This window comes from Drosophila rhopaloa, unplaced genomic scaffold, assembly GCF_018152115.1.
Source record: "Drosophila rhopaloa isolate 14029-0021.01 unplaced genomic scaffold, ASM1815211v1 contig_150, whole genome shotgun sequence".
Taxonomy (NCBI): domain Eukaryota; kingdom Metazoa; phylum Arthropoda; class Insecta; order Diptera; family Drosophilidae; genus Drosophila; species Drosophila rhopaloa.
The window spans coordinates 1,073,132-1,096,802 of NW_025335029.1; the positions used below are offsets into that span (position 1 = coordinate 1,073,132).

A 23,671-nucleotide genomic window follows, 5' to 3' on the forward strand; every position below is an offset into this window, starting at 1 on the left:
AAACCCATAGAAAATCACAACTTCCTAACTTCCTTACAAACACCAAAGCTATGGCATTTCCGATCAATCAGTTATATGGCGGCTATAGGATATAGTCGTCCGATCCTTATGAAATTTGGTAGGTCGGATTAATTGGCCAAAAATAAAACTCATAGAAAATCCCAACTTCCTAACTTTAAAAACACCAACGTTATGGCTTTTCCGATCGTTCAGTTATATGGCAGCTATATGATATAGTCACCCGATCCGGCTCGTTCCGACTTATATACTACCTGCAATAGAAAGACAACTTTTGGGAAAGTTTCAAGCAGATAGCTTTAAAACTGAGGGACTAGTTTGCGTAGAAACGGACGGACGGACGGACAGACGGACGGACAGACGGACAGACGGACAGACGGACAGACGGACATGGCTATATCAACTCAGGAGGTGATCCTGATCAAGAATATATATACTTTATAGGGTCGGAAATGTCTCCTTCACTGCGTTGCAAACTTTTGACTGAAATTATAATACCCTCTGCAAGGGTATAAAAATTACATTATTTATTATTTTATAAACTTCAAAAAAAAGGTATATTTATTTTAATTCATATTCTAAAACACAGCCTCCACCATATATATAAATTGTGTTTGTATGTTATCCGAGCAACATGTTGCCATGTATCTTAGCAACATTTTGTGGAACTCATGTTGCAAGCAATGAAAGTGAAATTCTTAATAAAAAAAATTTTATTGCAGTGAAAGGTTTGTTTCAAATAACCTTTATAAGTTTCTGAGAACCTTAAAACCAAGTAAATAATTAAATGATATTAGAATAATTCAAATTTTTGTTTTATTGGAATAAAATTATTAACAATTTATATCTATATGTGGTGAAGAATAAACACGGTTTATTTCCGATTTGAGTGGACTGTATCTTAAGCTTTATTGAACCGACATGTTCCGCTGTAGTCGTCTTACTTATACATACATAAAAAACCAAAAAATCTCATAGTGATACAAAAAATACCTAAAATACTAAAAAAGGGCAAAAATACTATTTTGCATGGCACAAGTATAATATTTTGAATTCAAATTGTGGATGCATTCCGTTCATCAACATCCCGGGCCACCCTGAAACATGGTTTCTGAATTAGGCAGCAAAGCTAGCTTGGTGATGGGTCGCGTCATCTCTCCGGTAGACGTCTTAAGTTTCACAGCGCGTACAAGTCCATCTGGTCCATGATGAGCCTCCAATACACGGGCGAGAATCCAAGCTGCGGGTGGGAGATTTGAGTCCTTTACCAGGACTACATTGCCGACTGCGATGTTATGTTCCTTGTTGTTCCACTTTTGACGTTGCTGCAGCGATGTTAAATATTCCTGGTGCCAGCGCTTCCAAAAGCCCTGGTACATTGATTGTAAATGCTGCCAGTAGTCTAAGCGATTGATCGGCAAATGAGTTAGATCACCCTCTGGAACTGTTGTGAATGGGCGGCCAATTAAAAAGTGGGCCGGAGACAAGTAGGTGAGGTCAGTGTCAGGTGTGTAGCATAACGGTCTTGAGTTTACCACTGCACTGATCTGAACAATCAGAGTTTGCATCTGTTCAAAGGTTAGAACGGCTTTTCCCACAACGCGTCTCAGATGTAATTTAACTGAACGTACTGATGACTCCCACTTCCCTCCCCAATGTGGCGAATGGGGAGGTATGAAACTCCACTTAATTCCATCATTAGCCAACGATTGAGTTACGGTGTGTTGATGCTCCTGCGAAGATAGGTGTTGCTGCATCTCATCTAGAGCCCGTTTGGCACCAACAAAATTCGTGCCGTTGTCGCTGAAGATTTGCGAACATTTTCCTCGAAGGGACATGAAACGCCGAAGACATGCCAGGAATGTGTCTGTGCTAAGATCGGTGGCCAGTTCCAAATGTATGGCGGATGTTACAAGGCAGACGAAGAGACATATGTAGCCCTTAGTTTTTCGGGGATTGCGCCCTCTCCTTTCCTTGAGGATGAATGGTCCAGCGTAATCGCAGCCTGAGTGCTGGAAGGGTAGAGCCTCCGTTATACGAATCCCTGGTAGATCGGCCATGAATTGGTGCTCGGTGATATTGCGTTGGCGAAAGCACTTTATGCAGTTGTGTACCAGGTTCCTTATTAGGTTACGCGCGCCGAAAATCCAATATTTTTGACGCGTAATTACAAACAAAGCAGACACTCCTGGATGTAGATTTGCAATGTGTTCGTGTTCCAAAATCATCCTTGTGATGCGGTGCGATTTCGGAAGCAATATAGGATGTTTGACGTCAGCTGGTAATTGTGAGTTGCCCAAGCGTCCACCAACTCGAAGGAGGCCATCCTTGCCGGCAAACGGTGAGAGCTTGATCAACTGGGAGCGGCTGCGAAGTTGTTTATTTTCCGCCAGAAGATTACGATCCTCCATGAAGCATTTCTGAGCCTCTTGCAGGCAAAGAATGCGAGCAGCCTGAATCTCTTCATAGGTGAGTCTTGCCCCATTTGTCAGCGCTACAGTTTTAATGGCCCTGGTCCTTTGGATGAAGCGTAATGCGTAAGCTACAACGTGAACCAGTTTTGTCCAGGACGAGACCCGCTGAGTCAACGCTTCGATTGGTGAAAATGAGCCGCCTTGCTGAGTGGTTAATGCGGTGGACTTGACTTCTTCCTTGCCAGGATTATCTGAAAGGGAAGAACGGAACTTTGTACAGCTCAACTTTACCGAAAGCTTTTCTGGATCTTGCAGCCATGAAGGTCCCATCCACCATAAGTCGAAATGGAGAAGGTCTGCAGCAAGCATTCCTCGTGTGGCGCAGTCCGCCGGATTCTCCTTTGTGTTTACATGATGCCATGAACTGCGCGGCAACGCGTCGAGTATTTCTGAAGACCTGTTTGCTACAAATGTTTTGAGCTTCGATGGTGGATGTGAAAGCCAAGCCAAAACTATGGTTGAATCACACCATGCGTGTATTTTGATGTTCTTGTGTTGCAGAGAATCCTTGACTGATAATATTAGTCTGCTGAGTAGCAAAGCGCCACAGAGCTCGAGACGCGGTAAGGATTGCTGCTTCAGCGGAGCTACTCTGGTTTTTCCCGCTATGAGTGAAACAGATACGGTGCCATCTGCTCGTACCACTCTGCTGTAGATGACTGCGGAATATGCCTTAATGGAGGCATCTGAGAATCCATGCAGTTCGATGTGATCCCCATTGTTTTCTACAAATCGTGGCAGGCGTAGTTCTTGAAGTATGTATAAGTCGTTACGGCATTTGTTCCACCAGTCAGTAATTTTTGGAGGAAGCTCCGTGTCCCAGCCGAGATCCAGTAACCACAATTCTTGAAACAAAATTTTAAGCTGCACCACCACTGGCGACAGAATACCCAGCGGGTCAAAGATGCGTGCCACGTCAGAAAGCACTTGGCGTTTGGTGTTGTCCGGGTTTGGTGTAAGGCAAACTTTGTAGGATAACGTATCCTCTTCTGGATTCCAATGAATGCCAAGAACCTTTGCTGTAGGATTGGATCCTTTGTCTTGTACCTCGGTTGTAGAAGTAGCTCGGTCAGTGATACGTGATGAATTGGAAACCCATTTGCCAAGTTCCATGCCTGCACATTTCATTAATTGGATCAGCTCTTTTTGATTGCGAATTAGCTCTTCTTCTGTGTGTGCTCCTGTCAGTACGTCGTCCACATAAAATTGCTCCTTCAAGATCCTTGCAGCTGTGGGAAACTCGTGTTGGTGGTCGTGAGCTAACTGATCCAGGACTCTCACTGCCAAGAATGGTGCACTAGACGTGCCGTATGTTACCGTGGAAAGCTCATAGTGCTTGATAGGTGTGCTTTCGTCTTCTCTCCAAACAATACGCTGATAGCAACAATGGTTGGCAGCCACAAAGATTTGTCGATACATTTTGACAATATCTGCTGAAAAGACGAACTTGTACATTCTGAAACGCATACAAATCAAGAAGAGGTTTCGAAGAATGCTGGGTCCAATGTGTAGAGCATCGTTTAAGGATTTTCCATACGTATCCTTGAATGAGCCGTCAAATACTACCCTTAGCTTTTGGGTAATTACCGGATGATGAGGCAAGTAAAAATTTGGCCCTTTGTCAATGTCTCCTGGTGATAATTCCCGCATGTGACCTAACTGTAGGTACTCACGCATAAATTGTACGTACTGTGAGTGCAGATCGGGGTCCTTCTTTAGGCGTTAGTCCCGAGAATGTGTTTTCACAAAGTGCTATTCAACTTCGTCGTCCACTGGTTTTCCATGGAATTCCTGGTTGACATCCTCCAGCTCCCAAAAGCGCCGAAGAGTTGAGTCAATGTCAATAGCCGTGTGCATTGTTGTTGTGGATGAATAGCCGGTAGTGATGATAGATGTTATGACCCATCCAAAAATGGTCGAAATGGCGATGATGTTGCCCTGAACGTCGAACATCTTTTGACCGGTGAACACGGTCCAAACGTAATCACTGCCCAAGAGAATATCGACTGGCGCCAACGATTGATAGTTAGAATCCGTAAGCTCAAAGGCAGCGAATACCTTGAGTGCTGAGGCGTCGATATCGTGTCTTGCTAACGTGGAGGTAATTTTGCTGAGTACGTGTGCACGTATCTTCATTGTATGATCGGAGATCCTTGACTGCATGTCCAGTGTGCTGCAGCCTCTAGTTGTCTCTGCCTTGATCGATGAAATTCCAGACACCAAAATGCGTGAGGGCGAGCGTGACAGACCAAGTGCCTGTACGCACCTCTCTGAGATGTACGACAGTTCCGAACCACTGTCCAAAAGTACCCGACATGTAGTGTGCGATCCTTGTGCGTTTTTAACAAACACCAGAGCTGTTGGCAATGCACTTTTCCTTAGCCCTTGGGGCCGTGTAGCCGTTGTTGATCCGTTGCACAAGGACTCAGCTGTGGGAGCCACTTGCGCACGAGCAATATGGCTGATGGTCCCCGCAGCCTCTTCGGGAGCGCTTAAGATGTGCTTTTCATCAGTGTGTGGCTGTGTCGTGGTCACAGCGGCTTGCGATCCAGAAATATCTACATGTAGGAGAGAGTGGTGGCGATTATGGCAAAACCTGCATGTAAATTTGGATTCACACTTGCGTGATACATGCCCATGCTTAAGGCAGTTGAAACACAATGATTTTGCCTTAACAAATGTGCGTCTCTGCTCGATGGATGCTTCAGCAAACTTTGGGCAACCGTAGATTTTGTGCTCCTTGGAGTTACATTTCGCACAAGCATTTTCTTCCATCGATACTAAAGCGTGTGACGAACGCTTTGCTTTGCTTGGTTGTGGGCCACCCTTGAAGTCGATGTCCGAGTCACTTTTGCTGAGCTCGAATTCCTCGCAGCGTCGGTCTAAAAACTTGAGTAAATCATTCACAGACGGAGATTCAAGTTCCCGGCTTCCCTCAATCCATTTGCGTCGAGTTTCAGCGTCGATCTTGGCCAGAATGAAGTGTATGATCCAGCAGTCCCTGTTAGTTTGCCCTGCTGCATCCAATCCTCGTACAATCTCCGTGGCTCCGTCGGTCACCTTGCGCAGAACTGTAACGTCTGCCTTGGATGTCGAAGGGAGATTCACAAACGTTTCCAGCAGAGTGTTGACAATGTGACGTGGTCTGTTGTATCGATCAATTAGGCAACTCCAAGCAGCCTCGTACGCAGCATCCGTTATTGGCATATGACGAATCAAATCAGATGCTTCTCCCGTAATATACGTTTTTAAGTAGTGGAACTTTTGAATTGCTGTCAAATGCTGCTTGCTATGGATCGTACTCTCGAAGATGTTTTTAAAGGCTGGCCACTCCTTGTAGTCACCAGTGAACACTTTGATGTGAATTTTTGGCAGTTCGTTGTGCATTACATTTGCTGCCGAGTTTGCCCTCAAAAACGTTGATTGTTGCTCAGCTAAACGCTCATTCAGTTCCTGTTGTTGTTGTAGAAAACGAGCCAGGCTTTCGTTTCCCCATCCAGATGAACTTGATGCGGCATCGCCAAGGTTGCCAGATTGCCTACCGCCGCTGCCTTCTCTGTCGCTCTCATTAGATGATTGACAGCGCCGTTTGATGGTGTGAAACAATGTGTTTGCTTGCAAGTACTTATCCTCGTATCTCTCGTTGTCGATGGCTGGATCGACATACCCCTCATTTTCTTCATAAAGGGCCATTTGATCGCTAATGGTCTCAAACTCCTTCCAAACGTTGTTGAGCCTTTCCAATGAGACTGTGATTTCATCAATTTCCCAGTTTGATCCCGCACGTGGATCTTGTGACGCCGTTAGCAAGCGCGTAATACTTGCCTTCGCACGGCTTCTTGCTGCCTTCAAAAGCTTTAATTGATCCATGTTAATCAATTGCTCGATCTGGCTCGAATGACCAAATATATGGTGAAGAATAAACACGGTTTATTTCCGATTTGAGTGGACTGTATCTTAAGCTTTATTGAACCGACATGTTCCGCTGTAGTCGTCTTACTTATACATACATAAAAAACCAAAAAATCTCATAGTGATACAAAAAATACCTAAAATACTAAAAAAGGGCAAAAATACTATTTTGCATGGCACAAGTATAATATTTTGAATTCAAATTGTGGATGCATTCCGTTCATCAACAATATGGATACTTCAAAATTTGTAGATACTTATTATTTTTATTTTATGAATATTATTATTTTTACAAACTGTAGGTGTGGAATATTTTTGTTTTTAAGGAAAAATTATTTGTATGTAATTTTATCCTTGAAATCAACTCAAAAGAATTCTGTAGAGGATTTATTTTTAACTATAGGCCTGTGATATTTATACCCGTTACTCGTAGAGTAAAAGGGTATATTGTATTCGTGCAAAAGTATGTAACAGCTAGAAGGAAGCGTTTCCGACCCTATAAAGTATATATATTCTTGATCAGGGTCACTAGCCGAGTCGATATAGCCATGTCCGTCTGTCCGTCTGTCCGTCTGTCTGTCCGTCTGTCCGTCTGTCTGTCTGTCTGTCCGTATGAACGCTGAGATCTCGGAAACTATAAAAGCTAGAAGATTGGCATTTTGCATGTAGATTTGAGCAGTTCCTACGCAGCGCAAGTTTGTTTTAAAATGGTGCCACGCCCCCTCTGACGCCCACAATCGCTTATATTTTAAAAATTTTAATATTTCGGAAAAGTAAAAAAGCAGTTTTATTGTGTTTATCAATACCTATCGAAATTTAGATGAAATTTTTCAAATCGGACCATTCGTTAAAAAGTTATGCGTGATCAAAGTTTCTATCTCCATCTCCCTCGCACTCCCTTTACCTGAGTAACGGGTATCTGATTTTGGTCGGGGCACCCGACTAAAGCCTTCCCTTTTTTTTATCCTTGAAAACAACTCAAAAGAATTCTGTAGAGGATTTATTTTTAACTATAGGCCTGTGATATTTTTGTCTTGTAAGAATAAATATTTATAACTTTATAGATTTGTCAGAATATGTTTGGTACTTAATATTTTTGTTTTTGTAATTTTAATCTTTAAGTAAACACAAAAGAATGTTTAGAAGACTTATCTTAGCTTATCCCGAGATTTAACTATCGCTTGGCTTATTTTTTGTGCTAAACAAGGGGGTCTTGACATCGATAAGATTATAAGAAATTTAAGGCATCCGTGAGATAAGCTTTGCCCCTCGAACGGCCATAAACTGAGGAGCGGATAGATGCAAGCGATTGCGATTCGCGAGGGCTGTGTTTTTGCTCAGTTGAAAACATGATCTTGACCACCACATTCGTGTGCTTTTGCCTGGCCTCGGCCTTTAACTATTTCAGGACCCGTCGGCAGCGGTCGCTGATCAAGAATCTCAAAGGACCCTTCACCTGGCCACTGTTGGGATCAATGCACAAATTGCTGTTCTTAAGTCCAAAAAGTTGGTGAATCTATAAAATTATTTTATTAACGCGATTTCTGACTAATTCTGGCAGATTTCTTTCAGCGCAATACGGAATACCTCACCAAATATGGTTCCTTGAGCCGCTGTTGGGTCTTCCATCGACTTTTTATTCCACTGGCGGATCTGGAGCTCAGCAGGCAGCTTCTGGAAAGTAAAACGCACTTGGAGACGGGCTATGAACTAATGAAGGATTGGCTGGATGGAGGTGTCCTCATGTGTCAACCGGATCACTGGCAAAAGCGACATGGATTAATCAGCGGGCTTTTTGGCAAGGAAAACTCAAAACAGCTGATGGAACTATGTCGCCAGCAGGCTGAGAAACTGCATCAAAAGTTGGTGGAACGCGCAGACCAAAAGGTGTTTGATATCTGGGAATTGGTGGCTCCCAATGTCTTGGAGCTCATGGTAATGACCACCTGCGGCGCAAGTCCCAGCGAGGAATATGCCAAGAACCTAGCAGAGTAGGAATCCATAGAAATCTCCTTATAAGATTATTATAATATCCGCCTTTTGATTTCCAGTTTATCAGAGCTCTATAGAAAACGCTTTCTCAGCCTGCAGTCTGCCAACAGATTTAACTATTGGCTCAGCTCACCTTTTATGAGAAGACATCAGAATCGTTTAATTAGAAGACTGAATGAGGAGCACAAGGATCTGATAGCCAGGCAACAAAAACCAAACAAGATGGGCGATGTTTTGGTCGTGAATCACTTAGAGCCACTTCCCCAAAAGTGTCATGATTCCCTGCTCGATCTTCTCCTGGAAAGTAAGGAACCCGAACTTACATCTGGGGAAATCTGTGGGGAGCTGAATACCTGTAATTACCTGGGATATTTGCTCTGCAGTTCGGCACTTTGCTTTGCCCTCGTCACCATTGCAAGAAATCCATCGGTGCAACAAAGGTGTTGGGAGGAGTTAAAACTAGCTCAGAGCAAGGATCAGGAATTGGACTTGGAAAAGCTTCCTTATTTAGAAGCTGTGCTAAAGGAAACCCTGAGACTCTATCCGCCACAGGTGATTGTTGGACGACAATTTAAGCAGGATTTTCCATACAGTGCGTATGAGTGATATTCTATTTTATTTGATGAATTTCCTAATTTAATTTCCAACAGCACATAGTATCATAGGAGATGGAGATCTACCCTTTGGTTCCGAGATCTACATTAATCTTTATGAGCTGCAGCGCAATGAAAATCGCTATCCGAAAGCTAACAACTTTGATGCGGAACGATTTCTAGACTCTCCCCCGGAAATCCTAAGTTTTAGTCTGGGGCCCCGATGCTGTCCAGCCAGTAACTTTAGTATTGGGCTACTGAAAACTCTGCTGGCTCCTATTATCACCCGATTTGAACTGTTGCCCTACGGCGATGAACTGAAATTGAATATGCGACTTATTTTGGGATCTTCCAATGGATTTCAGTTGGCTTTAAAACCACGATAAGGTTGTCCAAAAATGTATATATAATCCATAAAATATTGAAGAAACAGGAAAGAAATCTTAATTTGACTAGCCTTAAAAAATTTGTATAAAAACGTTATAATCCGAGGAAAAGTATTTGTGAAGTTACTATTCCTTAAAATTCTTTGGTCGATCATAAGTTGTTGAGATGCTGTATGTGATATTCCTTGATAAAAATATTTCTGACAGTATTTTTTCAACTAAAACGAGTTAATCTAGTCAGTAGAAATAAAAACAATTTAATATATAAGTCCCTGTATAATCCTGAATACTCATGTAGTGCTGCGCTTGCGCATTCCCAGCTGAAAGCCGGTATCCGATCGCAGGACGATGTTGACGACGCACTCCACCCGCTTGCCCATTGGCAGGAGTTCGTACTCCCTCACAATCTTGGCCAGCATCATCTTCATCTCCAGCTGGGCAAACTTCTGGCCAATACAATTCCGCGGTCCGGCACTGAAAGGTATCATCTTGAAGGGGGCCACGCGACTTCCGTCTTCGTGGCGCTCTGGGATGAACTCATCTGGATTGGAGAAGGTCTCCGGTTGACGGTGGACTCCGAAAATGCCTATTATAATCTCTGAGCCCGCTGGGATAACTCCATTTCCGTACACAGAATTCGCTGAAAGAAATAAAAAAATCCATTTAAAATATTAACATTAATCTATTTGAAAAAATATTTAAGTAAATAATTTATTTTTAAAGGAGACTTACTGTACTTAAAATCAGTCTGTAGTTTGCGACCCACAATCGGCACTGGTGGATACATCCTGAGCGACTCCTTGATGACGCACTCCATGTACTTGAGCTCCCCGAGATCTCGAATGCTGACTGCTCTGCTGCGATCGTTGCCCAGAACCCGCAGGATCTCCTCCAGCATCTTATCCTGGACCTCCGGATGCCTCGAAAGCTCGTGCAGGCAAAAGGACAGAGCACTTGTGGTGGTATCGTGGCCCTCGAACATGAAGGTGTCCACCTCCTCGCGGATCTCGTCGTTGGTCAGTGGCTTGCCATCAACAGTGGACATCAGCAGGACATCCAACAGAGCCATCCGTCGCTTGGAGCCCACATCTTCGTCCGCGGCATCCGCCAATCGGGATTGCTTCTGCTGATCCTCTAAAGCCTGACGACGCTGCTCGATCACCTTGATGGTAAAGGCTTGCATTGTGCGGATGAGCTGCGTCTGGCGCCACTTCAAGTGCGGATGGGTGAGAGTGAAAAGCAATTCCACTTGCAGGTAAACCGACATGAATCGCCAGCTCAATAAGGCAGTACATCTAAAGCGAAGGTGAAATTATTAATTTTTTCTAAGATTACTTAAAATATGAAAGGTAAGCGGAAGTTTTAATACCCTTTCTGCGCTAACAAAAACTAAATATTTTATAAAACTAATGTTTTCTGATTTTTACGCTTAAATGTATACAAAATAAGGAATGTCGATTTTCAGTATTAGAGATTATTGTAAAAATCAATATATCTCGTAATATATCCGTATATATTTAAAATAAACGAAGTTATAATTTAGTTTGATTATTTTTCCGATTGTTCCTAATTATAAGCTACCTGCAATAAAATGTATTTTCTATTAAACTTGCACTTCGATTGTTTTAATTTGAGACTAGTTGGCGCAGAAAAAAAATATATATATTTATTTAATAGGGTCGGAAGTGTGTCCTTCACTGCGTTGCAAACTTTAGAGTGAACTTATAATACCCTCTACAAGGGTATAAATATACTACTTACTCATTGACTGCCTCTGCGTAGGGTGTGCTCTCGTTGGCCTGAGCATATATCTTAGTGCCCATGGCTGTCTCGGCTATAATGTCCAATGCGGCTGCACAAATATTCCGGTAGACATCGAAGGTCTCGCCATTCGCCTTCTGCGCCAATCTTTGGACACAAATGTTCGACTGCTGATCGAACACCTCCACGAATTGCTCGAGGATCGAAAAGTGGAACGTGGGCGTGATGATCTTGCGGCGCTGGTGCCACACTTTTCCGTCGCTGAGCAGTAATCCGTTGCCCAGCCACTGACCAAGGACCTTGTAGACAGGATGCTTTACCAGGTGCTCCTGGCTGCTCAGCAGCTGCTCGTTCAACTCCGCATCGCCACTCATGATCAGCAGGCGATTGAAGACCCACACTCGCTGGAGGTGACCATACTTGGTCACATACTCACGACCCAACTTCAGAAAGGCTGAAATTAAAATACAATTTATTTTAAATTAAAAGCTTAAAAGTGATATTTTTAAAATATTATTATTGGTGCTGCCGACATTTGTTGTGCTCTGTTTTAAACAGAAGCAAAAGAAAATCATTTTTAACACAACCTGTCAATATATATACCATAGGATAAAACCATTATCAAAACATGTTTCATTATAATTAAAAAATAATAAGAAATATAAAATATGTAAAAAACGGATATATCTTGTTTTTCTTTTTCTATGAAGGAATTCGGATTGATAAGAGCTAAATTCTATTTATATTCACTGTTCGTTCATTAATGGTTTAGCGATAATGCAAAGTAATCTGTCATAAATGTTTGCTCAAATAAAAGTGATAAGTATTATTAGCTTAAGATTGCAATTTTATACCTTAGTTAGCGGTTTAGTGTTTGACTTTACCTGTTTTTTATATATTGTTACCAATAAAATTGTCCGATAATATTAAAGATCAATTCAAATTTTTCCGTTAACAAAAGCTTTGAAGTGGACATTTATAACATTGAAAAAAATCTATATTATAAGCTTTTATTAATAAATTTTGAATTCTTTCAGCCGAATAACAACATACTTCTTTATAGTAAAATGTTAAATCCGGTTTTTCAGAAACCGGTCAACTCTGAATATTCTATATAAAAAACTTTGCAAACTAAAATATGAATGGAATTTATTATTAAGATTTTATATAGCAAAACAAAATAAACAAAAAGAAGAGAGATAGAAGCGTATAATTTTGCATTGATATATTCTGAATACTTGTAATTCCTTATCAGTAGTGTAAAAACAGAAGCAGTCACGACAGCTTTAAAGCTTTCAGTGCTGAGTCAGTAAAACGAGATTGTGGTGAATACAAGTTAATATCTATTAGAGTATTATTAGTCATAAAATAAGAGGGACAGAGAGAGAATTAAATAAACTTATTCAGGCGTAACAAAATGAGTTAATTCAAGTACTATGCATATAACATAAAAGTAGACTAATGTACGATCTGTTTTTTTCTTTTTTCTTTGTTTGATTACATTATTATTTGTTTAGCTTATATTATAGACATCTTTAAGAAGAAGCAATTAAATATAGATGGTCGTGCATCTGGTCACTGATCGACCTCAATTCCATTTTGATGATAATCCAAGCTATCTTATAATTTTACTCCAATCAACTAGAGCTCACTAAACGGTCATTCAAATTTGTCAGATACAAATCGACATGCTACAATTTGTATTTGTATAAATCTACTGATTGATAGTTAAAAAATTCTGTTTTTTAGGCATAATAAAAGAAACTGTTAAATATCAGGTAATTTACTACTACCGTCCTCCGAATTAATATATATGTATGTATGTTTTTACTTTTGTATTGAGTGATACAATAAAGTCTTTTTGATTATGGGTACTTGCTTTTTGGGTTTAAACGGAGCATCAGTTGGAGGGCGCCAATGAGGGGCGGACACACGGGTCCCGGCAAATTGGCCACTTTGCGGCGGCGATCGGCCTGGCCAAGATGGACGATCCATCCCGCGGCGACAAGCAGCACAACCAGCAAGAACAGCAGCATTTCGCACTCTGAATCGCCGCTTAACCCAACCAAGACGAACGATCCAAACGATCCGAGCGATTCGAGAGCGGCAAACGCAAATCTAATCGGATTTGGATTCGAATTTAATTCAAAGTGCATGTCGCGAGGCTCGGGAGCAACAACAATTGCACTTATCTGGGTAGACTATTTAAAGAGAGTGCATGAGTGGGTCTATTAAGCACTCGTACTGCTAGTAATTATTCCCTTTCCAGTGGCAAGATAACGAGGCCCTCCAGGCGATTGACACCCGTCCTGGGGGGTAAACTTTTTTTTAAAGTAATTTCCGTTAGAGACATTCGTGCGGAAATTAAAACATTTGACCCAACTCCCGCGCAGAAAGTGCATGAATGAATGGCTAGATGGATAGATAGACGGTTGGACTCGTCAGCTGGCCAAGAGTTGCCTTCGAAAAAACTAATTAACAGCAGCTTCCTGGGGCCGGGCAACTTTGACTTTGTAATGGCATTTTATTATTTTAAATACTCACAATATCCACTGCAGAACGAAGGCTCACATGCAAGCGAAAAGTGTTTTTAATTGTAGACCGAATGTGGATTTTCAATTTTCACAATGACTGTTATAAATAAAATGCTTGGATATACCTCGCGCTTCGTTTCGTTTCGTTTCTGTTGCTCCGCCGGCACAGAAAGATTTTCCGCATTAATTTTGCAATTTGTTGCGTTAATTGCAGCATGTGAAATGTATCGGACAATGCGAGTGATATGCGGGTTCTCCCGTTTCCCCACCCGAAAAGCCCTGCCCTTTTCCACGCAAAACGAAGCAGCCAAGTCACGTTGATAGCAAGTGCAAACAAGCGGACAACGAGGCGTATGCGTAATGCAAAAGAGTGGAAGAGAGTGAGTGATAAATGGATGGGTTTGCAGAAGGAGTTTCCCACTGCCCACCGCTGGATATTAAATTTTTTAAAGATTGCATAAGAAAAGATGCCTGTGAGTAACGGAGAAGCCAACAAAATGTTTGTTTGGTAAATATTCACGAATAAATTGTTTACTTTTCAAATTTAAAGGTATGTCCGAACAACATGTTTAAATATACACTTTTTTATTGATAAATGAACTTTTCATTTTATAAAACCTTTGGTTTTTCATTAAACTTGGAAAAAAATAGGACGAAATGAAAACTTACCGAGCCTATAAACTTAATATGTTTTCACTTAGCGTCGATTTATTAATTTTTGTTATGTTTTGAAATTAAATTAAATCGCTTTTTGGTACACATTTATTTTCCTAAAATCATGTAACAGTTTATAGACTGGAAACTCTTAATTGGGTCTTAATTCCTAGCTAAAATTTTTGGTCGGTCGGTCTGAATTTTCAATTTGTTGTTCAATAAGTTAACATCACTACGAGAAAGCCGATTTGTGTTGCACAACAATTTGACTTCATATTTACGTTCACATATCTAACTGAAACCTTAATTCAGGTAATTTAGAGCTAATAATTAAGAAAGATTTAAGAATAGTATTTAGCTTTGACACATTTTTAATTTTAAAATATTATTGATGAAATGTACAAAAAGCAGCGTAGTTGTTCCAACCACGGGAGCTAAGTCCCAATTCCGTGATGCTGAATTTTTGGTAGGTCTGTGTTCCTCGGACTGATGTATTGGCCTGGATGGTGGATACTTTTCAATGGCCTTCTTGCCAAAGGCTCGTATACCCGTCCACGATTCATCAGCTACGCGGCGAATCTTCGAGGTTGTTGAAAAAACCCCGTTATTGAAGACAAACGATAAGGGAAATCCTATGTAAAAGGCGTAATCGATGCTAGTACCACCGGATTCTCTACCATATATAATTCCCGGCCATATATTTATAGCCTTACCAGTACTTTCTAATATTTTATCGGCCACGAACTTGCCAATTTCAATGTGTTCCCCTTGATTAGGAACCGGTGTACTGAAAAAAAACAAAAGTTAATAGGTATTCCTTTGTTAAATGTGAACAGTTTTTAGGCGGAAATCTCTTGCAACTTTGAAGCAAACATCAAAACAATTTGCAACTGAATTTATTTCGAAAAGATTTTGGTTACACCACTGATTAAAAAAGAGCTCTTACTTGTGGTATGCTGACCTCCGAGTGTCCTTATACTAATCAGTTGATTAAACATTATTTAAGATTTAATCTTCATATTTCGGAGAGAATAAGAAGTTTAAATTTTAAATATTTAATCAATTTATACCATGCAACTCACCTGTCATAGACCCAAGGATAGCTAACCGAACGGTGGGACTTGTGCAGGGAAAGATACATGACTCCTCGCTCACTTTTTACCAGGCTGTGCATTATGTCGCGCACTGTACGTGCCTCCACCTCTGAGAATGGTGCATAGCCCGCATAATTGTCTTCGCAAGGACCTCTTATTTCCCAAAAACCGAGTCCAAAGCCCACTTCAAAATTCCTGTCGAGATCGGTGCCGTTGCAGTTGCCGCCATTCGGTGTCCTCGTTTTCATCCACCTAGTATTCGTTTTGCGAGAGTACTCGTAACCGTCCGGATTCGCCAGTGGCATAATGTGCCAATCGAAATCGGCCAGAAGATCGGCATTTTCCTCGAACTCCACCACCAACTTATAGATGGTATAGAGGGCGGCCACGGGGGTCATCCACGCGTTGGCTTGCAGAGCGGCATCCATGAATATCACCCTCTTTCCCAGACGCCCATCTCCGTTTGTTACCATGGCGAGTATCAGGGAACGATTTTCGACCGTTCGACCCATGTCCTTTAATGTGATCCGATCGGCATATGCTCGTGCCAGCTGATCCAGGTACTGCATCACTCCATCGTAGTCGAGGTAGTCATCCAGTTGAAGTTGGTCAGAACTGAGACGAGACGCCTCCGCCAGCGGATTAACGATCGCCAAAAGAAAGACGATCGCGGACAGAGGTCTCCACATCTTGCCGGTGAGACAATAGACAGGGCACTGACTTTGTCCGACTACATCGGGATTATATATAGAGATTTGGAAAAGAGCTAAGTCATTTTTTTCTCTCCATGAAAAATTTAATGCTAGAAATACCCATCTCTCTATAATAACAATAGATAAGGCAGTAGCGCTGAAATTGTATTTTCATTTCCAAAAAATAGGCACTTAAAAAATTCCGTGTTAAAATAGTGTTTTATTGTATTAATTATCATCAACATAATCAATTTAAGCGTAATTTTTTAAAAACAACTCCCCTCGCGTTATAACTGATAGAAAATGTGTTTTAGAACACGTATTCTACAAAAAATATATCCTTTTTCCAGAAGTTAAACAGCGAACAGCCCTCCATATTACCCTTTTTTAGTATCTTAGCTCAAGTAACTTTGTATTATCTTCTTAATTCTCCAGATAAAAGTTTTCTTGAAAGATATTTTTTCAGATCAATACTTTGAACGGAACATCAACTTCTATGAATCAACTTCTAAAAGCAATGACTGTGGTGGTTTCTGGATCTTAATAAATTGGAAATACTTGAGAATTATGAAATTATTTAATTTAGTTTATTTAATTAAGAGATAAGCATACAAAGCAAGGAAATGAAAGTTCCAACAGCAATATGTTTAAAAGTCAACTTTTTTATTTACTTTTCATTTTATAAAAGCTTTTGTTTATTATTAACCTTCGAAAAAATGTGACGAATTGAACATTTTCCGAGCTTATAAACTTAATATGTTTTCACTTAGCGTGGACTTATTAATGTTATGTAATGTTTTGACAATAAATTAAATCGCTTTTTAGAAAACATTTATTTTCCTAATAGCTAGCTTAAATTTGTTGGTCGGTCGGTCTGAATTTTCAATTTGCTGTTTAACACGAATGGAGCGGAGCGGGCGTAGCCGAAGTTGATATACCCTTGCAGAATATTATGTAAATTATATTCTCCAAACTTATTCATATGATGCATTCTTAATACTCATAAATAATCCCAACTTCCTAACTTTAAAAACACCAAAGATATGGCATTTCCAATCGTTCAGTTATATGGCAGCTATAGGAAAAAGCCGATTTGTGTTGCACAACAATTTGACTTCATATTTACGTTCACATATCAAACTAGAACCTTAATTCAGCTTACTTAGAGCTAAGAATTAAGAAAGATTTAAGAATAGTATTTAGTTTTGACACATTTTAAAGCTTAAAATATTTTTGGTGAAATGTAAAAAAAGCAGAGTAGTTGTTCCAACCACGGGAGCTAAGTCCCAATTCCGTGATGCTGAATTTTTGGTAGGTCTGTGTTCCTCGGACTGATGTATTGGCCTGGAGGGTGGATACTTTTCAATGGCCTTCTTGCCAAAGGCTCGTATACAAATCACCAAATTATTAACTCGGTCCAATCCCGACATCTCACAGGCAAACGATAAGGGAAATCCCATTTTAAAGGCGTAATCGATGCTGGTATCACCGGATTTTCTGCCATATTGAACTCCCACTGCTTTTACTTTTCCAGTTCTTATAAATATTTGATCGGTCACGAACTTGGCGATTTCAATGTTTTCCCCTTGATTTGGCACCCATGTACTGAAAAAAACAAAAGTTAATAGATATTCCTTTGTTAAATAAGAACAGGAAATCTCTTCCAACTTTGAAGCGAATATCAAAACAATTTGCAACTGAATTTATTTCGAAAAGATTTTGGTTACACCACTGATTAAAAAAGAGCTCTTACTTGTGGTATGCTGACCTGCGAGTGTCCTTATACTAATCAGTTGATCAAATATTATTTAAGATTTAATCTTCGTAATTCGGAGAGAATAAGAAATTTACATTTTAAATAAATTATCAATTTATACCAGGCAATATAATGGCCGTAACACTAAATAATTTCAACTCACCTGTTATAGACCCAAGGATAGATAACCGAACGGAGGAACGTGTGCAAGGAAAGATACATGACGCCTCGCTCACTTTTTATCAGGTTCTGCATTATGTCGCGCACTGTACGTGCCTCCACCTCTGAGAATGGTGCACTGCCCGCATAATTCTGATCGCAAGGATCGTGTAGCTCCGGAAAACCGACTCCCCAGCCCACGTCAAAGTTCCTGTTTAGATTGGTGCCGATGCAGTCGACGTTATTCCTTGTCCTTGTTTTACTCCACCTAAAATTCGAAGTCAATTTGCGAGAGTACTCGTAACCATCCGGATTCGCCAGTGGCATAATGTGCCAATCGAAATCGGCCAGAAGATCGGCATTGTCCTGGAAATCTAGCACCAAGTCTTTGATGGTTTTGAAGGCGGCACGGACGGACATCCAATCGCCATGCAAAGCGGCAACCACGAATATCACCCTCTTTCCCAGTCGCCCATCTCCGTTCGTTATCATGGCGAGTATTAGGGAACGATCCTGATACGTTATACCCACTTCCCTTAGTGTGATCCGATCGCGGTGGTGTTGTGCCAGTTCATCCAGGGACTGCATCAAACCAACGTAGCTGTAGTCGTCATAGGCAGTTAGTAGGCAGATCGCCATGAGAAAGACGATCGCGGACAGTGGTCTCCACATCTTGACGGTGAGACAATAAACAGGGCACTGACTTTGTCCGGCTACATCGCAATTTATAAAGAGATTTGGGAAAAGAGCTAATTAATTTATTTCTCTCTATAAAAATTGAATGCTAGAAAACCCATCTCTCTATAATAACAATAGATAAGGCAGTAGTGCTGAAATTGTATTTTCCATTTTCGAAAAAAGACACTAAATTCCGTGTTAAAATAGTGTTTTATTGTATTAATCATCATCAACATAATCAATTTAAGCGTCATTTTTAAAAAACAACTCCGCTCGCACTATAAAATATGTTTTAGAACACGTATTCTATAAAAAATGTATTCTTTTTCCAGAAGTTAAACAGCGAACAGCCCTCCATATTACCCTGTTCTGTAACTTCGCATTATCTTCTTAAGGGGTAATATACCTTTTTCATTTTCAAAAAATTCAAAAAAAATTGTATGGCTTTATCTTGAAGAACAACTTCTTGAGAACATTGCCCCAAATTTTCATAAAGATCTCAGAAATAGAAAAAAAATCGTCCTCGCCCCAAACCTAAACTTGAAACTTTAAACGCGAATATCTCGAAATGGTGTTTTTTGCAAAATGACTTTGCGTGATATGGATTGGCGAAAAACTTCTGAACCGATTATCTTTTAATTTAATCATGAACGATCGATTTTTCATGCTCAAATTTTATATTTCGCCGAAATGAATTTTTTTGTAAAAAAAATATAAAAACGATCGTTCACGAAATTACTCTAAACTAATGAAATTTTTTTATTTTTACGGTTTTAATTGACCTGTTTGCCATGGGGAATTATCACCGCAAGGCTCTTCCAAAAAGAGACGTTTTGGGGAAACAACCACCCCTTAAAAACCATTCAACATTTTTTCACCAATTTTTGCACAAACATTGTCAACAAACTGAAACTGAAATAGAATAATTCATGTAATAAAAAAAAAGGCTACATACCTAAAAATTCTAACTTTCCTATTTTTTTTCGAAAAAAAAGGTATATGATTCTCCAGATAAAAGTTTTTTTGAAAGATATTTTTTCATTTCAATACTTCGAGCGGAGCATCAACTTCTATGAATCAACTTCTAAAAGCAATGACTTCTATCAATCAACTTCTAAAGGCAATGACTGTGGTGGTTTCTGGACCTTGAGAAATAAGAAATACTTGGGAATTATGAAATTATTTAATTTAGTTTAAATGTACTTTATTAATTTGAGACAAGAATACACTGTCTGGACTAGTGTTAACCACAAATTACACACTTTAAAAAACTTTTCGGTAAGACCACCCTGAGTTAATATTTTCTAAGGCCAAGAAAAGCCAGAGAATGCAGATGGTTAAACTAGTTTTCACCATTTTGTAGCATTTTTGCGCAACAACTTTATCTCGCTTTGCGGCTTTGCCATTTTGCGGTTTAAGGGGCCATTAAAAAATGTAATTATGTTGATAAATACGTCTTACTGGGAATTTTGCATTTTTATTTTGCCAACTTCCCTTTTGGACGATGTCCTGGCGATGGAAAGTGGGAAAACTTTAACCGCAACAGCTAAATAAAAACAACAACCAACGGCTCGGCCTTTCTTCATCTCTCGCTTTTTGTTAGCTGTTTCAACGTTTCAACTTTTCAGCCAACAAATTTACTTGCCTCGGTCGGGCAAATATTTTATCATTGCGCCTTTTAGCACTCAAGTGGCGGACAGAAGCGGTGGCCCAAAAAGGGGCGAGGCAGGAGGTCCTGCAGGATCCAGGACTAAGCTGAGTTTATGGCTTCATTTTTTTGCCAATTTTTCCCTTTTGCTTATTTTTTCAATTCAGAAGTTCACTCAAGAAGTTGCTGGCCCTATTCTGGTAATCATTTTGGCCATTACTTTGATGGCCAGCTAATGAAGCTATCATTTAGAGAAACTATGGAGCAAAAAAAAAACGTAGGACACAAATTGGTTATTGACTCTGAACGTTTGAGAGTTTTCGATTTGCTTCCGGCTTCCTGGGAGTTTTCTTTTCTTTTTCAAAATTAATGAGGCTGCAAAAATCTGATTTCAATTTCCCGATTACAGTTGTCAATGTGCATAATTTACGAGGATGGGGCCAAATCTTATTAGTTCATAAGGCACGCCAGTTGATGGTCCTTCGTCCTTTCAAATGGTCCTGGCTCCCTCGGTTGCCATGCGAGTCACGTAGCTTTCATGTCCGATTTTTAAGTTTGCGCTGCACAAATCACGTAACCCCTCCTCATCCCTATCCTCATCCCATGCCGTTGAACCAAGGATCACGGACTGGTGTAAGGACCAAAGCTAATGTCCTACTTGGGGCTATTTGTAGTGTGCACTTTCTGTGGATTTTTATGATTTGTTTACGCTGCCTCCGAACGTGAGTGATAAGCTGAGGGTGAACCGCAGGCAGGGCCTTTGTCCAAATGCAGCGGACATGATGCAAAAATGTTGGTTATTCAGGAACTATAGCTATAAGCATTTCAAAACGGGCTAATAAATGTTGGACATTTATGGCAGTCAAATATATAATGTAGTGATATATATTTTTTAATTTCAAATCGGAGCGTTAACGTTTTAGGAAATTGTTTTACAATTTATGCGATTTTAAAAAAGGGAAATATTCTGAATATCGAATATGACATTTTAGAATGTTGAATGGGAACATATTTAACGAGGACGGAAGCTAACTTCGGCAAGCCGAAATTTTCATACCCTTGCAGACTTGGCCGAAATTGGTAAAACTGAAAAAGTATAGAAAGAAATAAGGTATACATAAATAAACTAGATTTTGCATAGTTTCATGTCAAAAATGTCATAAACAATTAGCAAAAATGGGATATGAAAAAGTATCAAAAGGAATAAGGTATACATAAATAAACTAGATTTGCATAGTTTCATGTCAAAAATGTCATAAACAAATAGCAAAAATGGGATATTTTCGCAGCCCTTAAAAAGTTTTCCTGCGGAAGCTATAAGATATAGACGTCCGATCGGCAAGCGCTTTTACCCTGATAAAGATATGGAAAGATTCATGTCAATAGCTTATACACTGAGCGAAATATTCTGAAAAACATAAAATTTGGACCGATTTCACCCTATTGTTCCTATGGGAGCTATAGGATATAGTCGTACGATCAGCACGCGCTTTTACACTGATCAAGGTATGCATACAAAAATACAATTTGGAAAGATTCATGTCAATAGCTTTTACACTACGCGAAATATCTTCCATTCTTGCAAGGTATATCCGATTGTTCTAATGGTTGCTATAGGATATAGACATCCTATCGGGGCGGTTTTCAAACTTGATTTGCGTACAAATTAAATTAAATTATTATTTTACACTTCTCACAATACTCTATTTGTCAACTGATCAACAGACGCCACGAAGAAGAATACTGCACTAGTTGAGCATATTTTTGAGAATTTTCTAGACAAATCTAAATGTTATGAAACGGATTTCAATTTTATACATTGCATCGTCAAAGTTTTTGTAAAATTCTATGTAAAAGGTGGAGAGAATGTAATGGGGATATAAAGCGTTTCGAGGACAAGAACGGGCTGTATGGCTTCTTGGTTCACCATTAACATTCAGCGATTTCGCGAATATGCTTTATAAACTGCACTCATTTTTCTCAAAGCGAATATTATCAAAACTGTACCACTTCCAATCGGGATGTTGTCAGAAGAAGCCTTGGAAGCCCGAAACAAAGATTTAAGAAATGTTCGCTTTAACCATACGCGCAAAAACTCGCGGTCTAACACAATGGAGGATCTTTTGCACTTATTGTTAGTATCGTCGGATCCAGTAATAACAAGTTTATGCAAAAGTTCGGCCAATAACTCGAGCAAACAAGTTTCTTTTGATATTGAAGGTCAAATTTTACTTTTGGACTACAATGTACAACAAGAAAATTCCGATTCAGAATCGGAAAATTGAAATAGGTTTATTTTTTTTAATAACATCTTTAACAAGAAAGGAAAGCTAACTTCGGGCGGAGCCAAAGTTGATATACCCTTGCAGAATATTCTGTAAATTATATTCTCCAAAATCGGATCGGTTATTCATATGATGCATTCTTAATACTCATAAAAAATCCCTACTTCCTAACTTTAAAAACACCAAAGTTATGTCATTTCCAATAGTTCAGTTATATGGCAGCTAAAGGATATGGTCGGCCGATCCTTATGAAATTTGGCAGGTCGGATTGATTGTCCAAAAATAAAACCCATAGATAATCCCAACATTAACTACCTAACTTTAAAAACAGTAAAGTTATGGCATTTCCGATCGTTCAGTTATATGGCAGCTATATGATATAGTGGCCCGATCCGGCTCGTTCCGACTTATATACTACCTGCAATAGAAAGACAACTTTTGGGAAAGTTTCAAGCAGATAGCTTTAAAACTGAGGGACTAGTTTGCGTAGAAACGGACGGACGGACGGACAGACGGACAGACGGACGGACAGACGGACAGACGGACATGGCTAGATCGACTCTCCTGGTGATGCTGATCAAGAATACACTTTATAGGGTCGGAAATGTCTCCTTCACTGCGTTGCAAACTTTTGACTGAAATTATAATACCCTCTGCAAGGGTATAAAAACAAAATAAATATTCAATTAAAAAAAAAACTAAAAAAAATTATTTTTAATTTAAAAACAAGAAAGGCAAGCTAACTTCGGGCGGAGCCGAAGTTGATATACCCTTGCAGAATACTCTGTAAATTATATTCTCAAAAATTATTCATATGATGCATTCTTAATACTCATAAAAAATCCCAACTTCCTAACTTTAAAAACACCAATCGTTCAGTTATATGGCAGCTATAGGATATAGTCGGCCGATCCTTATGAAATTTGATAGGTCGGATTGATTGCCCAAATATAAAACCCATAGAAAATCCCAACTTCCTAACATAACAAACACCAAAGTTATGGCATTTCCGATCAATCAGTTATATGGCGGCTA

The 23,671-nt window shown here is 39.8% G+C and overlaps 6 protein-coding genes across 6 annotated transcripts; 1 reads left to right on the top strand and 5 right to left on the bottom strand.

Moving 5' to 3' along the window:
* Window positions 1-1,097: 1,097 nt before the first annotated feature.
* Window positions 1,098-3,911, bottom strand: LOC123037160. Its single transcript, XM_044456770.1, has one exon. It carries the CDS (start codon window positions 3,909-3,911, stop codon window positions 1,098-1,100), a length of 2,814 nt encoding a protein of 937 aa, XP_044312705.1.
* Window positions 3,912-4,244: 333 nt separating this feature from the next.
* On the bottom strand, window positions 4,245-6,362 carry LOC123037161. Its single transcript, XM_044456771.1, has one exon. It carries the CDS (start codon window positions 6,360-6,362, stop codon window positions 4,245-4,247), a length of 2,118 nt encoding a protein of 705 aa, XP_044312706.1.
* Window positions 6,363-7,649: 1,287 nt separating this feature from the next.
* On the top strand, window positions 7,650-9,492 carry LOC108044579 (probable cytochrome P450 316a1). Its single transcript, XM_017123635.2, has 4 exons — window positions 7,650-7,910; window positions 7,966-8,395; window positions 8,456-8,988; window positions 9,047-9,492. Exons 1-4 carry the CDS (start codon window positions 7,754-7,756, stop codon window positions 9,373-9,375), a joined length of 1,449 nt encoding a protein of 482 aa, XP_016979124.2. The 5' UTR covers window positions 7,650-7,753; the 3' UTR covers window positions 9,376-9,492.
* Window positions 9,493-9,609: 117 nt separating this feature from the next.
* Window positions 9,610-13,173, bottom strand: LOC108044551 (cytochrome P450 4d8). The gene is made up of 4 exons (XM_017123601.2): window positions 13,016-13,173; window positions 11,137-11,590; window positions 10,108-10,670; window positions 9,610-10,015 (listed from the first exon to the last, which is right to left on the bottom strand). Exons 1-4 carry the CDS (start codon window positions 13,170-13,172, stop codon window positions 9,666-9,668), a joined length of 1,524 nt encoding a protein of 507 aa, XP_016979090.2. The 5' UTR covers window position 13,173; the 3' UTR covers window positions 9,610-9,665.
* A 1,468-nt stretch (window positions 13,174-14,641) lies between these two features.
* LOC108044559 (carboxypeptidase B-like) lies at window positions 14,642-16,107 on the bottom strand. Its single transcript, XM_017123612.1, has 3 exons — window positions 15,407-16,107; window positions 14,727-15,111; window positions 14,642-14,647 (listed from the first exon to the last, which is right to left on the bottom strand). Exons 1-3 carry the CDS (start codon window positions 16,105-16,107, stop codon window positions 14,642-14,644), a joined length of 1,092 nt encoding a protein of 363 aa, XP_016979101.1.
* A 1,165-nt stretch (window positions 16,108-17,272) lies between these two features.
* Window positions 17,273-18,697, bottom strand: LOC108044568 (carboxypeptidase B-like). The gene is made up of 3 exons (XM_017123624.1): window positions 18,030-18,697; window positions 17,382-17,715; window positions 17,273-17,278 (listed from the first exon to the last, which is right to left on the bottom strand). The coding sequence occupies exons 1-3, from the start codon at window positions 18,695-18,697 to the stop codon at window positions 17,273-17,275; spliced, it is 1,008 nt and encodes a 335-aa protein (XP_016979113.1).
* Between the last annotated feature and the right edge of the window lie 4,974 nt (window positions 18,698-23,671).

What these genes read in the sequence shown, in the direction of transcription:
- LOC123037160 (XM_044456770.1), bottom strand. Translation starts at nt 3,911, where the DNA reads ATGTATCGACAAATCTTTGTGGCTGCCAACCATTGTTGCTATCAGCGT.
- LOC123037161 (XM_044456771.1), bottom strand. Translation starts at nt 6,362, where the DNA reads ATGGATCAATTAAAGCTTTTGAAGGCAGCAAGAAGCCGTGCGAAGGCA.
- LOC108044579 (XM_017123635.2), top strand. Translation starts at nt 7,754, where the DNA reads ATGATCTTGACCACCACATTCGTGTGCTTTTGCCTGGCCTCGGCCTTT. An exon ending in TATGCCAAGAACCTAGCAGA is followed by an intron (nt 8,396 to 8,455) that starts GTAGGAATCCAT and finishes TTTGATTTCCAG; the next exon opens with TTTATCAGAGCTCTATAGAA. An exon ending in TAAGCAGGATTTTCCATACA is followed by an intron (nt 8,989 to 9,046) that starts GTGCGTATGAGT and finishes AATTTCCAACAG; the next exon opens with CACATAGTATCATAGGAGAT.
- LOC108044551 (XM_017123601.2), bottom strand. Translation starts at nt 13,172, where the DNA reads ATGCTGCTGTTCTTGCTGGTTGTGCTGCTTGTCGCCGCGGGATGGATC. An exon ending in GCTCCGTTTAAACCCAAAAA is followed by an intron (nt 11,591 to 13,015) that starts GCAAGTACCCAT and finishes TTTTAATTTCAG; the next exon opens with CCTTTCTGAAGTTGGGTCGT. An exon ending in ACAGACTGATTTTAAGTACA is followed by an intron (nt 10,016 to 10,107) that starts GTAAGTCTCCTT and finishes TATTTCTTTCAG; the next exon opens with CGAATTCTGTGTACGGAAAT.
- LOC108044559 (XM_017123612.1), bottom strand. Translation starts at nt 16,107, where the DNA reads ATGTGGAGACCTCTGTCCGCGATCGTCTTTCTTTTGGCGATCGTTAAT. An exon ending in TATCCTTGGGTCTATGACAG is followed by an intron (nt 15,112 to 15,406) that starts GTGAGTTGCATG and finishes GTTTTTTTTCAG; the next exon opens with TACACCGGTTCCTAATCAAG.
- LOC108044568 (XM_017123624.1), bottom strand. Translation starts at nt 18,697, where the DNA reads ATGTGGAGACCACTGTCCGCGATCGTCTTTCTCATGGCGATCTGCCTA. An exon ending in TATCCTTGGGTCTATAACAG is followed by an intron (nt 17,716 to 18,029) that starts GTGAGTTGAAAT and finishes TGTTTTTTTCAG; the next exon opens with TACATGGGTGCCAAATCAAG.